Below are 13,730 nucleotides of genomic sequence, written 5' to 3'. Positions count from 1 at the left end.
CCAGTAATCCTATATGTAGCCCAGAAAACAGAAAATTTAGGAAGGACAAGATAGCTGTCAATCAACCAACAAGCATTTGTTAAGCTTACATAGCCAGCAAGATGATAACAAAGAAAAATGGAAGCATTCTGGCCCTCAAAGAGCTTAAAGGGGGGAGGGGGGAAGAGAAGAGGAAGAGACATATACATATCTTAAGTATATATAAAATAAACACCTGAATATTTTTGTGGCTAAGGTACTAACAACTGAGATCAAGAAAGTCTTCATATAAAAGATGGGACTTAGCCTGAGGCTTAAAGGAGATTTGGGACTCTAAGATCCCCTCCTGGGAGGGGGTACAGTCAGTTCCAAGACCAGAAGAAGGGCCTTAGACTATAGAGTGTGTGAAAGGAAGTGATGGACACAGCTGGAAAGACAGGTTGGAGCCAAATGTTTGTTCCTAGAAGTCACAGGGAGTAATGAGAAGCAGAGTGCCCTGGTCACACCTGTGCTTTGGAAAAATCACTCAGGTAGCTGTGTGGGGGTTACATTGGAAAAGTAAGAGATATGAGGCCATGTTCACGAGAAAGAGAGATAAACCTTGTTCTGCTGGCCCCAGAAAGCAGATAAGAGAGCTTTCTCCAAGTAAAATTAGTTAGAGGAGGAGGCAGAAGACTCCCACCTCACTTGAAATGATCAAGCAAAAGTTTGATCCATGTACCACAGACACAGATAGGTATGGAGCCTGCTCTTCATTGGTATAGGGAATTCCTAGGTGAAAAAACTCCAGCTACCAATGGCAAGTCTGAGTCTTAGGATATCAGAGGTGCTTGGAGTACCAAGAGGCTAAGCCCAGGATTACAAGTACTTGTATGTGCCATAAGTGGAGGACCTGTATGCAAGTGTTCCTAGCTTCCTAGTTCCTGGCTTTCTATCCACCATGCCACATTACCTCTCACATTGGTGAAGGAATCCTTATGTAATATGAGTTGGACAGGGGACCATCACCAGTTATCCTTATTTATGTGTTGCCACTGGACCCAGGTGGATCTGAAGGAGAGAGTGAGGCTAGGGCCTTTGCAAAGCCCTGCCTTACTTAAATCCAATTCACTTACAAGTCAAGACATCAGCTTCCTGAGGTCGTTGGTCCTCTTCGAGAATGAAGAACAAAATCTGTAAGTAGTAGTAGTAGCTGCTCCACCGGGGACCCAACTGGCCAGTTCCAATGAGGCAATGCTTGCTTGCTCCTTCTTTCCTTGCTTCCTTCCCTTCCTTCCTGTCCACATGAGGAATCAGGCACTTATATGTGGGTGCTCTGCCCAAAGGAAAATGGATTTCTTGAAATAGAGCTCTGGAAAAACCAGGCTTTGGTAAGGCCCCTTGAGTTTCAAATGCAGCCACTTGAGTATGCCTTAAACCCAAATCACTCTGGCTCTCACTGAATGGCCAAAAATAAGTCCCAGCCCAAGCTTTTGTGGTTCATCATTTGGGTTTTGAAGGTTCCGAGTGAGTGCAAATAGCAATTATTTCAGTTCTGGTCAGGAACTCTGAGGGTCCTCCCCTACCAGATAGATTTTTTTTTTTTGACTAGGTAAAAGAGGCCATTCTTTGCTTTTGGGTGTTGCCTCAGGCAAACTGAGAACTGGAAAAGACTGTAGCTTAAAAAGGCCAAAGTCTCTCACTGCACCCTGGACCATACCAGTCATCCTAACCTATGTCTTGCCATTGGACCCAGGTGGCTTTAGAGGAGACAGTGGTGCTGGTGACCTTGCAAAGTCCTGCCTCACTTAAATCCAATTCACTTCCAATTCAAGACATCACTTTCCTAATGTCATTTATCCTCTTCTAGAACGAAGGACAAACAAGTTGGACAAAATGGTTTCTGAAATTTCTTCTAACTCTTACTCTTTACATTCAATGTGGATAGGTCTAACCACACTTTTTCCCCCCAGGAACATAAATTTATTTAATTTTTTTTTAATAAAAGTATTTTATTATTTTCCTGTTACATGTAAAGATAGCTTTCAGCATTTGTTTACATAAGATTTCCAATTTCAAATTTTTCTCCCTCCCTCCCCTCCTCCCCCAGAGAGCAAGCAATCCAATACAGGTTATAAATACACACACACACACACACACACACACACACACACACACACACATACATAACAACATGAAACATATTTCTGCATCAGTCATGCTATAAGAGAAGAATCAGAGTAATAAGGAAAAACCTCAAAATAGAAAAACAGCAGGGGCAGCTAGATGGTGCACTGGATAGAACACCGGGCCTGGAGTCAGGAGTACCTGAGTTCAAATCTGGCCTCAGACACTTAACACTTACTAGCTGTGTGACCCTGGGCAAGTCACTTAACCCCAATTGCCTCACTAAAAAAAAAAAATTTAAAAAAAAAAGAAAAGAAAAACAACAGCATCAAAAACAAAAGAAATAGTATGGTTCAATCAGCATCCATATTCCACAGTTTTTTGTTTTTTTTGTTTTTTTCCTGGATTTGGAGAGCCTTTTCCATCAGGAGTCCCCTAGAACTTTCTTGTACCATTGTAGTGGTGAGAAGAATTCAGTCTATCACAGTTGATTAACACATAATGTTGATGATACTGTGTATAATGTTCTTCTGGTTCTGCTCATCTCACTTATCATCAGTTCATGCAAGTCCTTCCAGGTTTCTCTGAACATCTCCTGATCATCGTTACTCGCAGCACAATAGAATTCCATTACATTTATATACCACAACTTGTTCAGCCATTCCCCAACTGATGGACAACCCCTCAATTTCCAATTCCTTGTCACCACAAAAAGAGCAGCTATAAATATTTTTGAACATGTGGGTCCTTTTCCCTTTTCTATGATCTCCTTGGGAAAAAGACATAATAGTGGTATTTCTGGGTCAAAGGGTATGCAAAGCTTTATAGCCCTTTGGGCATAGTGCTCTCCAGAATGGGTAGATCAGTTCACAGCTCCACCAACAATGCATTAGTGTTCCAATTTTCCCACAGCTTCTCCAACATTTATTATTTTCCTTTTTTGTCATATTAGCCAATCTGATAGGTGTCAGGTGGTACCTCAGAGTTGTTTTAATTTGCATCTCTCTAATTAATAGTGATTTAGAGCATTTTTTCATATGGGAATAGATAGCTTTGATTTCTTCATCAGAAAACTGCCTGTTCATATCCTCAATTGGGGAATGTCTTAGATTCTTATAAATTTGATTTAGTTCCCTATATATTTTAGAAATGAGGCCTTTATCAGAAGTACTGGCCATAAAAATTGTTTCCCAGCTTTCTGCCTCCCTTCTAATTTTGGATGCACTGCTTCTGTCTGTACAAAAACTTTTTAACTTAATGTAATCAAAATTATCCATTTTGCATTTCATAATATTCTCTATCTCTTGTTTGGTCATAAACTGCTCTCCTTTCCAAAGATCTGAAAGGTAGACTATTCCTTCTTCTCCTAATTTACCTATAGCATCACCTCTTATGTCTAAATCATGTACCCATTTTGACCTTATTTTAGTATAAGGTGTCAGATGTTGGTCTATGCCTAATTTCTGCCATACTATCTTCCAGTTTTCCCAGCAGTTTTCATCAAATACTGAGTTCCTATCCCAGAAGCTGGAGTCTTTGGGTTTATCAAACACTACATTACTAATGTCATTTACTACTGTGTCTCCTGTGCCTAGCCTATTCCATTGATCCTCCACTCTATTTCTTAGCCAGTACCAGATAATTTTGATGACTGCCACTTTATAGTAAAGTTCCAGATTTGGTACAGCTAGCCCACCTTCCTGTGCATTTTTTTCATTATTTCCCTTGATATTCTTGACTTTTTGTTTTTGGTCTAACCACACTTTAAGCCATCACCACCACCAACAAACATTTTGGATTAGAAGGGCCTCCTGGAGTCTTTTAGTCCAATCCCCTGATAAGGAACTAAGGCCCAGAATCAGTCAGTCAAAACATATTTAGTGTTTACTAATTGGCTAGACACTGTACCGAGCACTGGATAAAAGAAAAGGCAAAAATAGTTTCTGTATGGCAGAGATAACATATAAATAATAGGTAATAAGAGATATACAGAATAGGTGAAAGATAATATGGGAGAAGGGCCTAGCAGTTGGGAGAAGAAAGGGAGAGAGGGAGGGAAAACACAGAACCTGAGCTGAGTTTTGAAAGAAGCCAAGAAGAAAATGGTGGTGATGGGGGACAAAGTATTCCAGTCGAGGAAACAGTCAATGCAAAAACACAGAGACAAGAAAGTGGGGAATGGGGGGAAGCAACTTCAAGTAGGCAAGTATAAATAAATAGATCACAGAGTGAATGGAAGGTTGAAGGATCTAAGTAGTTTGGAAAGGTAGGAAGAGACCAAGTTTTGAAGAGCTTTAAATGTCAAACCAAGGAGTCCTGGAGCTCACATGGTCACAACTAATCTTTAGAAAAATCACTCTGGCAGCTTGTGTGGAAAATGGATTGGAGTGGGAAAACTTGAAGCAGGCAGACTGGAGAAGACTGCTGAAACAACCCAACAAAAGTGATATGGCTGTGAACTAGATATGAAAGGACTGGAGGTCAGGATGAGGATGAAGAAGGTTAAGGGTTGTAAGGTTAAGGAAAGATTAAGGATTAATGAATAAGCATTTATTAAGCACTTAGTATGCACAAAGTATTGTGCAAAACATTGGAGATACAAAGAGTAAAAATAGTCCCTACTCTCAAGTTCACATTCAAATGGAGGGGACAACACACAGAAAGGTTTCAACACCAAGTCAGATGGAAAGAACTCATGGTCTTTGGTCTACAGCTGAAAAGCTAGTGATGCACCTTCTTTAATGTCAGTTCCACAGATCAAATGTACCGATCCGTGCTTTGAACCACAAGTTGATGCCAAAGACTCTGGTAATAAGAACTTTATTTTCCAGTCTTCAGTAACTGGCTGTTGAACAGGCAGGGGCTACAGCCCCTTCAGAATGGGCTAACAGGTTGCATTTCCTATTGTTTGCTTCCTGGATAAAAAGGTCTAGTGGTTTAATAGGGAAAAGGAGGAAGCGAGTGCTCTGCCCCAGGTTCCTGAGCTCAGCAGTCCTGAGCCATCTCCATTGTCCAAAGCAGACTGCTTCTTTCTCATATAAGTGCATCAGACTCTATCTATTCCAAATGAACTATCCATATCAGAGACATAAGAAGCCAATTTTTGGCAGCAGAAATGTATTCTACACACAAGAAGCCACTAATGCAGAATACTGAAACTCCTCATCTCTTCCACTGAGGACTACGTTCTGAGAACTAGAGTGTACTCTGTCCTTGATAGACACTAGGTACAGTGATTGGATGGAGTGCTGGACTTAGATGCCAGAAGCCCTGGGATTCAAATCCTTTATCTGCCATTTGGCATCTATGTGAGTTTAAAACATCACTTACTGTCTCTGAACCTCAGTTTCCTCATTTGTAAAACAGACATATTATTCATTAATCAAAGGAAAGGAGGGAGAGCATTCCAGGCATGGGGACAGCAAGAGAAAATGCCCACAGCAGAGAGATGAATTATTTTTTTCACGGAACAGCTTAAAGGCCAGTGTCACTCAATCAAAGAGGCTATGTTGAGGGGTAAGGTGTAAGAAGACTGGAAAGGTAGGAAGGGGCTAGGTTAGGAAGGGCTTTGAATGCCAAAGAGAGCATTTTATATTTGTTCCTAGAGGCAACAGGGAGCCACTGGAATTTATTGAGTAAGGGGGTGATGTGATCAATCCTGCATTTTTGGAAAATTACTTCAGTGGCTGAATGGAGAATGGCTTGTAGTGGGGAGAGATTTGAGACAGGCAGACCTATCAGTTGGCTATTTTGGTAATTCAGGCATGAGGTGACAAGGGTCTACCCTAGAGTGTCAGAAGTATCAGAGGAGAGAAAGGGGCTTATTGGAGAGAGGTTGCAAATGTGAAATCTACAAACCTTGGCAATAGATTGGGGAGGGGGGGGACAAAGAAGGGTGTCAGCGAATGGGGCAACAGATAAAAGAGGAGTCCAGGATAACTTCTGGCTTGTGAGCCTAAGGAACTAGGGAGATGGGGTTGCACACTATATAATGTAATAGTGAATTGTAATAGTGAAGGTGCAAATTTATCATAGGTTTAGAATTTACCTGCACAAACTCAAATTTCAATTTCTTAGTAACTAGATGTTGCGAATGTGGGTAAGGTAGTGAAGAAGAATTAAAAGTGAGTCTATTTCTCCTATACAAGATCAGAACAGACATTCTAATTTTACATACTTCCTTATTTAAGTTGAAATCTTCACTTTACTACAAAAGAAATCCTAGACTAAATCTGAAAAGCCAAAAATGTAAAATCAGATATATATTATTCTACCAGCAGAAATTCAAGAAAATAAATCGATGATCTCTACCAGCACTTGGTTTTACCTCCATTCCCAACCAGCCTCATCCTTACTCTCTGGATTGACTAAACCTTGTCGATCAAGTGGGAAAGAAAAGGGCTGTACTAATGAATGAAATTTTCTAATTTCTGAAACCTCTTCCTCCTCAAGAATATGCTGGTGGGCCAAAATAGCAACTGAAAAGGGTCTAGCCCAGTGCCTGGCACAGAGGTCCTTAATAAATCCTTTTTTAAATCATATTGCTACAGTCTAATGCAGTATCACAACAACCCATAACACAGAAAAGAAACTAAATTTATAGCAATTAAATTTCTTTTCCACCCCCTAAATTTGGGGCTTTGGATCCCAAAGCCCAAACAACTTTATATGTCCTCCCTTTTCTCTAACTTTTCTTTCTTCTTTGTCTTAAATATTGCCCTTACCCAAAGAATGTTGTCATGACAATAACCCATTTGATTACCTTGCTTGTTTCCTTATGTCAAAAATTAATAAAGTTGGAATTTACTGTCAAAAAAAAAAAAAGAATGTTGTCATGAAGAGTTATGTGTTACTATATTCCTGAGGAGAAAAACAGGTTTCAGAAAGTAGGAATTCATTAGCACAACCCCTGGTTCCACTTGATTTGACAGGATTTAATCAACCTACAGGGAAAGGATGCAACTAGACAAGATGAGAGATGAAACCAGTACAGAAGGCTGAATCAGGGAGAGAAGACTGGTCAACATTTCTATGTTCTTATACTCTTTTAATCACAGGTGAATCTATCTCAGCTTGACTGAAGGAAGGAGGATGTACTTATACCCATGCCAAAGTCTGATACAACATGAAGGGCGAAATGATAAAGAATTTAAGTAACTTTAGAGACTAAAGCAGGCGTTGACAAGGGGAAAAGAGAAAACTTCTGGAAGATGATTAAGGTTCACAGGTAAATGATATTATCTGCCTCTACTATTTTACCACCAGAAATGGTGACCTTCTAGACCCATATCTCCAGAGACCAAGCCCCCTACCCATCCTGATGAAGTTAATCTTGATTGATGGATGAGTGAATGAAAACTCCAACCCACTATATCTAGCTAGCCTCAGACCATCCACCAGGAGCCATCCTGGCACCTATTCCAACACTCCTCCCCTCCTACCCCCACCCCGGCCCCAGATCAGAATCCATTTACTCTGAAACAGTAATTAATGCAGCTACTACTGCTACCAGAAAAGGTGAAAAAAAATCAATTGCCAGGTGGTTGTACTCAGAATCACAGGCCTCCCCAAACCCAAACTCTCATTCTTTTCCCCTATGTGTTTCATTCCCCACCACCACCTCTAATTAGAATGCAAGCCATTTTTTTATTGGTATTTCCAAGATCTACCACAGTGGCTCGCACATTGCAAGTTAATAATTGCCTTTTCATTCATTTTCATTCACTGCTTAGTCTAATGCTTTTAAAAGAAATACGACCTTGAATTCCCAGAGCATTCAACTAGTCAGCGGTTTTCTAGTTCCTTTTAAGTGTTATCTTAGCCCAAGGGGTATCAGACATATGGGCATATTTTGAAAAATGTTTTAAACTATGTAAAAAATATATTGGAGCCACTAGAAAAACCCTCAAAATAAGTTCTCTGGGTTTGAGTCCTAGTTCCAACATTTACTGGCATAGACAGCTGTGTAAACCTCAACATCCCTCTATGCACTTGAGTTTCCTCATCTATAAAACTGGAATTTGTTAACACTTCTATTCCCTATTCCTGTGACCTCAGGGCTGCTGTGAAGAAAGTATTCTACACATTAGGAAGAAATATACCTATCAGCATTGGGGGAGGAGCCTAGGACTATGATTTCATTGGTGGAAGACCTGAGTATGAAAAACTCCCTCTACCAATGCAAATGTCATTTGTAGTCTCAGCCAAAGTCCTGCTTTCTTCAAGAAGACTTTCCCAGTCCTCCTAAATCTTGGTGCCTGCCCTCTGAGAAGGTTTCCAATTTACCCTGTATGTACATAGTTGTTTGCAGGTTGTCTCCACCATTAGACCGAGTCCCTTGAGAGCAGATAGTGATTTTGCCTTTCTTTGTATCCCCATCTTATGTAACTGGCACACAGTAGGCACTTAATAAATGCTTGTTGACTTAGAAAGTTCACTGCCTGTGGCCTGAAGAGGTTAACTGACATGCCTAGGGTCCCTCAACTACTAAGCAGAACTTAAATACAGGCTTTCCTGACTCCAAGGCCCTATACTGGATTCAACTAAATAGAATTCCAAAAACAGATGTAGGTTATCTAACCATAGAACCAAAGTTTTTTCCACCACTAATCTTTTTCACTGAAAAAGGCTGTGTCTCTTTACTAGGCAACACCCATTTCCCCCAACCCCAAGTATTTCATTCCAAAGAAGGCCAAAAATGTACTCTATAAATTTATTTTAAAATTACATGTTGTTTTGATGATACTCTGAAACAAGTTTAAAAGTACAAAAGTACATTTAATAAAACATCATATATTTCTAGGGTGATTAAGGTCTTCCTTTGAAAACTCCCCCCCCCCAAATCACTAATGATAACTTCCATATAACACCTCATCTGAGGAACACGGCAGCCAAAATATACACCTAAGTTCATGCACTTGATTCATTCAATAAAGCTAACTGAGTCTAATAGGTGTGAAGAAAACTCTATTAAGCTTTAGAGGAGGTAAAAAAATTTTTTGACAAGGCACAGCCACAAATCAATCTTACATCTATGAGGCCCTCTTGGGCTCCTTTACTAAGACCTTAATAGTCAACAAGTAATGTCCTCAGTTTTGAGAATACCAAAGCTGTGAATTTACCACATTTTCCAGAAGGCAACAAATACACACAGCTATATAACAAACAGACAAAGGGAGGAGACACTTGTGGGGAAGAACATAAAATCAGGAAAGGTTTCACATAGAAGGTGATGTCTGAGCTAAGCCCTGAAGAAAGCTAGGAATTATAAGGGGAGACAGGTAAGGAGGACAGGAATAGGCAAGAAGAAAGTTAATTCCAGTCAAGAGATTACTAACACAAAGGCATGGAGAGGAAAGCTGGAGTGTTGTATGTGAGGAATAGTTAATATTTAGTCTTGTTCTGAGGTGGCTCAGTGGATAGAGTTCCAATCCTGGAATCAGGAGGACATGAGTTCAAATCTGACCTCAGACACTAGCTGTGTGACCCTGGGCAAGTCACTTAACCCTGTTTGCCTCAGTTTCCTCATCTGTAAAATGAGCTGGAGAAGGAAATGCCAAACCACTTCTGCCAAGAAAAGCCCACATGGGGTGTCAGAGAGTTGAACATGATTGAAATGACTCAAAAAATCTTGCTTTATATACTACTTTATACACTCCAACAACCTGGATTAACTGGTTTCAAGTTCATAGCTAAGAAAAACATGAAAAATGATAGACACTGTTCTTTTTACACTGGAAACAACTGTTAAGCAGAAAGAAGGGGAAGAGAAGGAAATAAACAATTAATACTTATGCATGCCTACTGTGTGCCAAGAACTGTGCTAAATAAACACTTTACAAACAACTCATCTGATCCTAACAGCCCTGCCAGGTAGCTGCTGTTGTTATCTCCAATTTAAAGTTGAGGAAACTGAGACAGACAGAAGTTAAGTGACTTGCCCTCCATCACACAGCTAGTAAGTGTCTAAGGCCACATTTGAATCTAGGTCTTCCTGATGTCAAGGCCACGGCACTTATCTACTGCACCACCAAAAATGCCTCTACAAAAAACCAAAAACATAAACTTTAGCTCAAGTTGTGCCACTGGCTCCCTTTTATTTCTAGGATTAAAAAAAAAAATGAAACCCTCCATGACATTTAAAACCCTTCAGAAGAGCTCTGGTCTACCTTTGCAAGCTTATGGTTCCTTTATACCCTACCTTCCTGCCAAACTGGCTGGCTTACTCTAACCCTCATGCCTCCCTCCTCACATCTGCCTCTCAGAATCCCAACTTCCTTTCAAGGCTCAGCTCAACTGCCACCTGCCACAAGAGGCCTATCTTGACAACCCCATCCCCTGCTAGTGACTTTGCAGCCCCCAGAACAACTTTGTGTGTATTTTTAACTACTTAACTGAGTTCATGATGCATCCTTCCAATATAAAGTATGTTACTTGTATTCACTTTTGTCTCCCTAGGACTTCACACAATGCCTAGCACAGGTAAGCCCGACACTGCTCACTGAATGAATGCAAACAGAATTTTAAAAGCAGAACAAGAGGAGGTGACTTACTATAAAGGCACCACCATCAAATACTTATTTTTCATAATTGGCAATGAATTAACAACACCTACCTCTACAGAGATCTATGACTCCATTTCTGTGAATGCTACATCCTATTTCGATCACATCCCTTCCATGAATTAGCCTCCTAACTCTTCATGAGTTGCTACAACAGCTTGAAAAAAAGTTTTACCTAGGAGCCAACAACTTTCAGGCTACTCCGGAGACTCATCTAGCCTAGTTCTCCAATGACAATCAGCCACAAACTGGAAGCTTTTCAGGTTTGGTAGGTCTTCGGGCACACCCTCCAAAAATCTCCTTTCAGACACTTCCATGCCACAGGGAGGCATCAAAGCAGGATTTCAGTGAAGGCCAATTTAACTTCAGTAAGTAGTCAAGAAGTTAAATTATCCTAAGCATACTGTCAAGTGGGAAGATTTCTAACATAAAGATTTATATAGAAATTATTCAAAATAACTAGTTTTTAAAATAACTTAGTACTTTATTATTTAAGAGGAGTTATTTTCTGAGGGTTTTAAATAATCCCGGTAAAAGATATCACACCTAAAGAGTTTTATACTCCAGTACATCTTAGCAAAGACTGCATGTTTTCCCAGTGCTGGAAATAACACAAATAATTATTGCTAGCAGCTCAAAAAATTCTTAACACTCTAGCATACTTTAGCAAACAGAAGTTTTCCTAATGCTGGGAATAACACTGATAATAACTAATTGCTCAAAATAAGTTAATAGCTAAAAATTCTTAACACTAGTATACCTTCGCAAATAAGTTTTCTTAATGCTAGGAATAACACTAATAATAGCCAATTGCTCAAAAGAACGGCTAAAAGCTAAAAATTCTTACTATTCTGGTATACCTAAAAAGTTTTCCTAATGCTGGGAGTAACACTAATAATAACTCATAGCTAATAACTAAAACTTCTTACCCTCTAGTGTATACTTTGATAAAAAGTAGTTTTCTTAATCCTGCGAATAACACTGGAAGCATCGGTTATAATGTTTCAGGTATTTTTGTTGACAGGCATTTTTAAATTCTCATATATAGATTTTTTTTTACCGGGGGGGGGGGGGAGGGGAAGTAATCTCTCTAACAATATGTACAGGGATACTTGGGCTCATTTTCCCCCCCACTGGTGGAAAAAGAATTTACTCTCTACATTAACAGGTACAGGGCTACTATAATCAGGCTCATTTTTTACAATGAAGGAGCAGAGAATTTAACGTCACTAACAAGAAGTCACGGGCTACTTGGGGTTTTATATAAAATAATTCCCACCAACTTCTAACACGAATTGAAGCCCAACAACTGTCTAGAGTGGAAGGAAGTTCCAAAGAGAAATCTCAGGACAAACGAGGGAAAGTTATGTCAAGGCGAGAGGTTCCCAGTGACTGTCGGCTCCGGTCGGGTCCAAGCCCAATTAGCGGGTGGGAGACTCATTGTGGCAAAGGACCCGGAGAACTTTGGGTGACGGCAGGAGTTTGCGTCCCCTGGACGCCGCCCTGACAGGCCAAATGCTCTTCTCCTAAAAATAGGGGTGTTATTAGCCTAAGGGACACCTAACACTTGGCGGCCGCCGCCCGCGGGTCCTGGAGGAGGACGAAGGAGAGGAGGAAGGAGCCGGGCTTTGGGCATGTACCAGACGCGCTTACGTTCGTCCAACGGGCCCGGGGGGCTCGTCCCTTCTCCTCCGGATCGCGCCCCCCTTCCCGCCCCTGGTCCCCCCTGCTGCTCCCCCCCCCCCACCGCAGCCCGGCCGAAGGCACGCGCGGGCGGAGTCGGACGGCGACCCCCGAACTTCCACCCCGCGGAAAGCCCCCACGGGGGATTCTGGAGGAGGGGCCTCCTGGCCCGGCCCCGGCTCCCCGGGGTTGCCCGCTTGCCCCCTTCCCCGGAGTGCGTCCGCGCACGAAAGGTGCCCCCCACCCCGCCCCCTACGGCACCCCCCCCTCCGTGGGAACGGTCAAGGACGGCCCCCCCGGCCCCCTCCGGGGCAGGCCGGGCCGGCCCCACGCGCGCGCGCCCGCTCCCATTCGCTCCGGCAGCGGCCTAGGCGCGGGCGAGCGGGCAGGCAGGCGGGCGGGCGGGCGGGCGGGAGGGCACGGCCGCGGGGAGCCCCAGAGGACGAGAACCCGGCGCGGCCCGGCCCCTACCTAGCGAGGACGGGGACGAGACGTGGTTGTCCTGGACCGCCGAATCTCCGCTCCGAGGCCGCCCCCGCCGCCGCCGCCGCAGCTCCTGGGGCGGGCGCTGCTGCTGCTGCCTCCGCGCTGCCGCGTCCCCCTCCGCCATCTTGTACCGATTTAAAATTAACTCCCCGCTGACGTCAAACGCCGCCGCCGCTTTATCAACCTCCCGGGAGCCGGAGGGGGCGGGCGCCGGGTCCTAGCGCCGCCCGTGCCTAGCCCCGCCCCTCACGTCCCCCGCCCGCAGCCGGCTCGCACCCGCACCCACCTCCTGCCGCTCCGCCTCACGGTCATCCCTATGCCGGGTGGGCAGTGGGGATACGGCTTGGCGACCTGCGTCTTCCCTCCCGGGGCTCGGGCCTTGGCCAATGGTGGCCAAGTAGCCCGAACACGTGAGCTCAAGGACGCGAGCGCACTTTGTAAACAAATGTCCGCTGCTGCTGCTGCTGCTGCTGAGCCACCCGTCCTGAGAGATGCAAGGGAGAGCGTGTTCTGAGCCGGTTGTTAAATTCCCAGCAGGAGCTTTTACCCCCTCGGAAATCCGGCTAACGTGACAAATCTAGGCTTAGTTTGTTGTTTTGTCGCTTGTCTAGACTCGGGGAAAAAAAAGTGGTCGAGAAAATGTCAATAATGCATGTCAAAGTGTATCGTGGGTACGTTTTTCACCCGGAAAGCAGGTGGTTAAACATTTGCCAGCACACTCCGGAATAGATGCCTCTTTCCTCGCCCTGTACTTCCCCGCCCCCACATGAGTCTCTTTTTAGTGGAAAGAGTCAAGGACTTGAAATCGGGATACCTGGACTAGCTGTGACACTTCAATTTTTGCATCTGTAAAGTGGGGGTGATGCTTATATCACCTGCCCTAACAGGTTGGAGAGAAAACAGTTTGTGAACCAT

At 43.0% G+C, this 13,730-nt stretch overlaps 1 protein-coding gene across 5 annotated transcripts in view; it reads right to left on the bottom strand.

The window, feature by feature from the left end:
- ATL2 (atlastin GTPase 2) overlaps positions 1-13,228 on the bottom strand; it is a 76,003-nt gene extending 62,775 nt beyond the window's left edge. For 2 of the 5 annotated variants that reach the window (XR_006354812.1, XM_043984215.1), the window contains exon 1: positions 12,801-13,015. Coding sequence is in view for 3 of the 5 variants with exons in the window: in XM_043984215.1 (XP_043840150.1) it covers positions 12,801-12,939 (139 nt within the window). In the remaining 2 variants the exon portion in view is untranslated. Of the gene's footprint in view, positions 1-12,800; positions 13,016-13,101 lie in introns of those variants that run through there. The other 3 variants (XM_043984219.1, XM_043984214.1, XM_043984217.1) reach the window with 3 other exon arrangements.
- Between the last annotated feature and the right edge of the window lie 502 nt (positions 13,229-13,730).

Source organism: Dromiciops gliroides, chromosome 2, assembly GCF_019393635.1.
Source record: "Dromiciops gliroides isolate mDroGli1 chromosome 2, mDroGli1.pri, whole genome shotgun sequence".
NCBI lineage: Eukaryota > Metazoa > Chordata > Mammalia > Microbiotheria > Microbiotheriidae > Dromiciops > Dromiciops gliroides.
The sequence above is the reverse complement of the archived record's forward strand: the minus strand, read 5'-3'. Positions and strand labels throughout refer to the sequence as shown.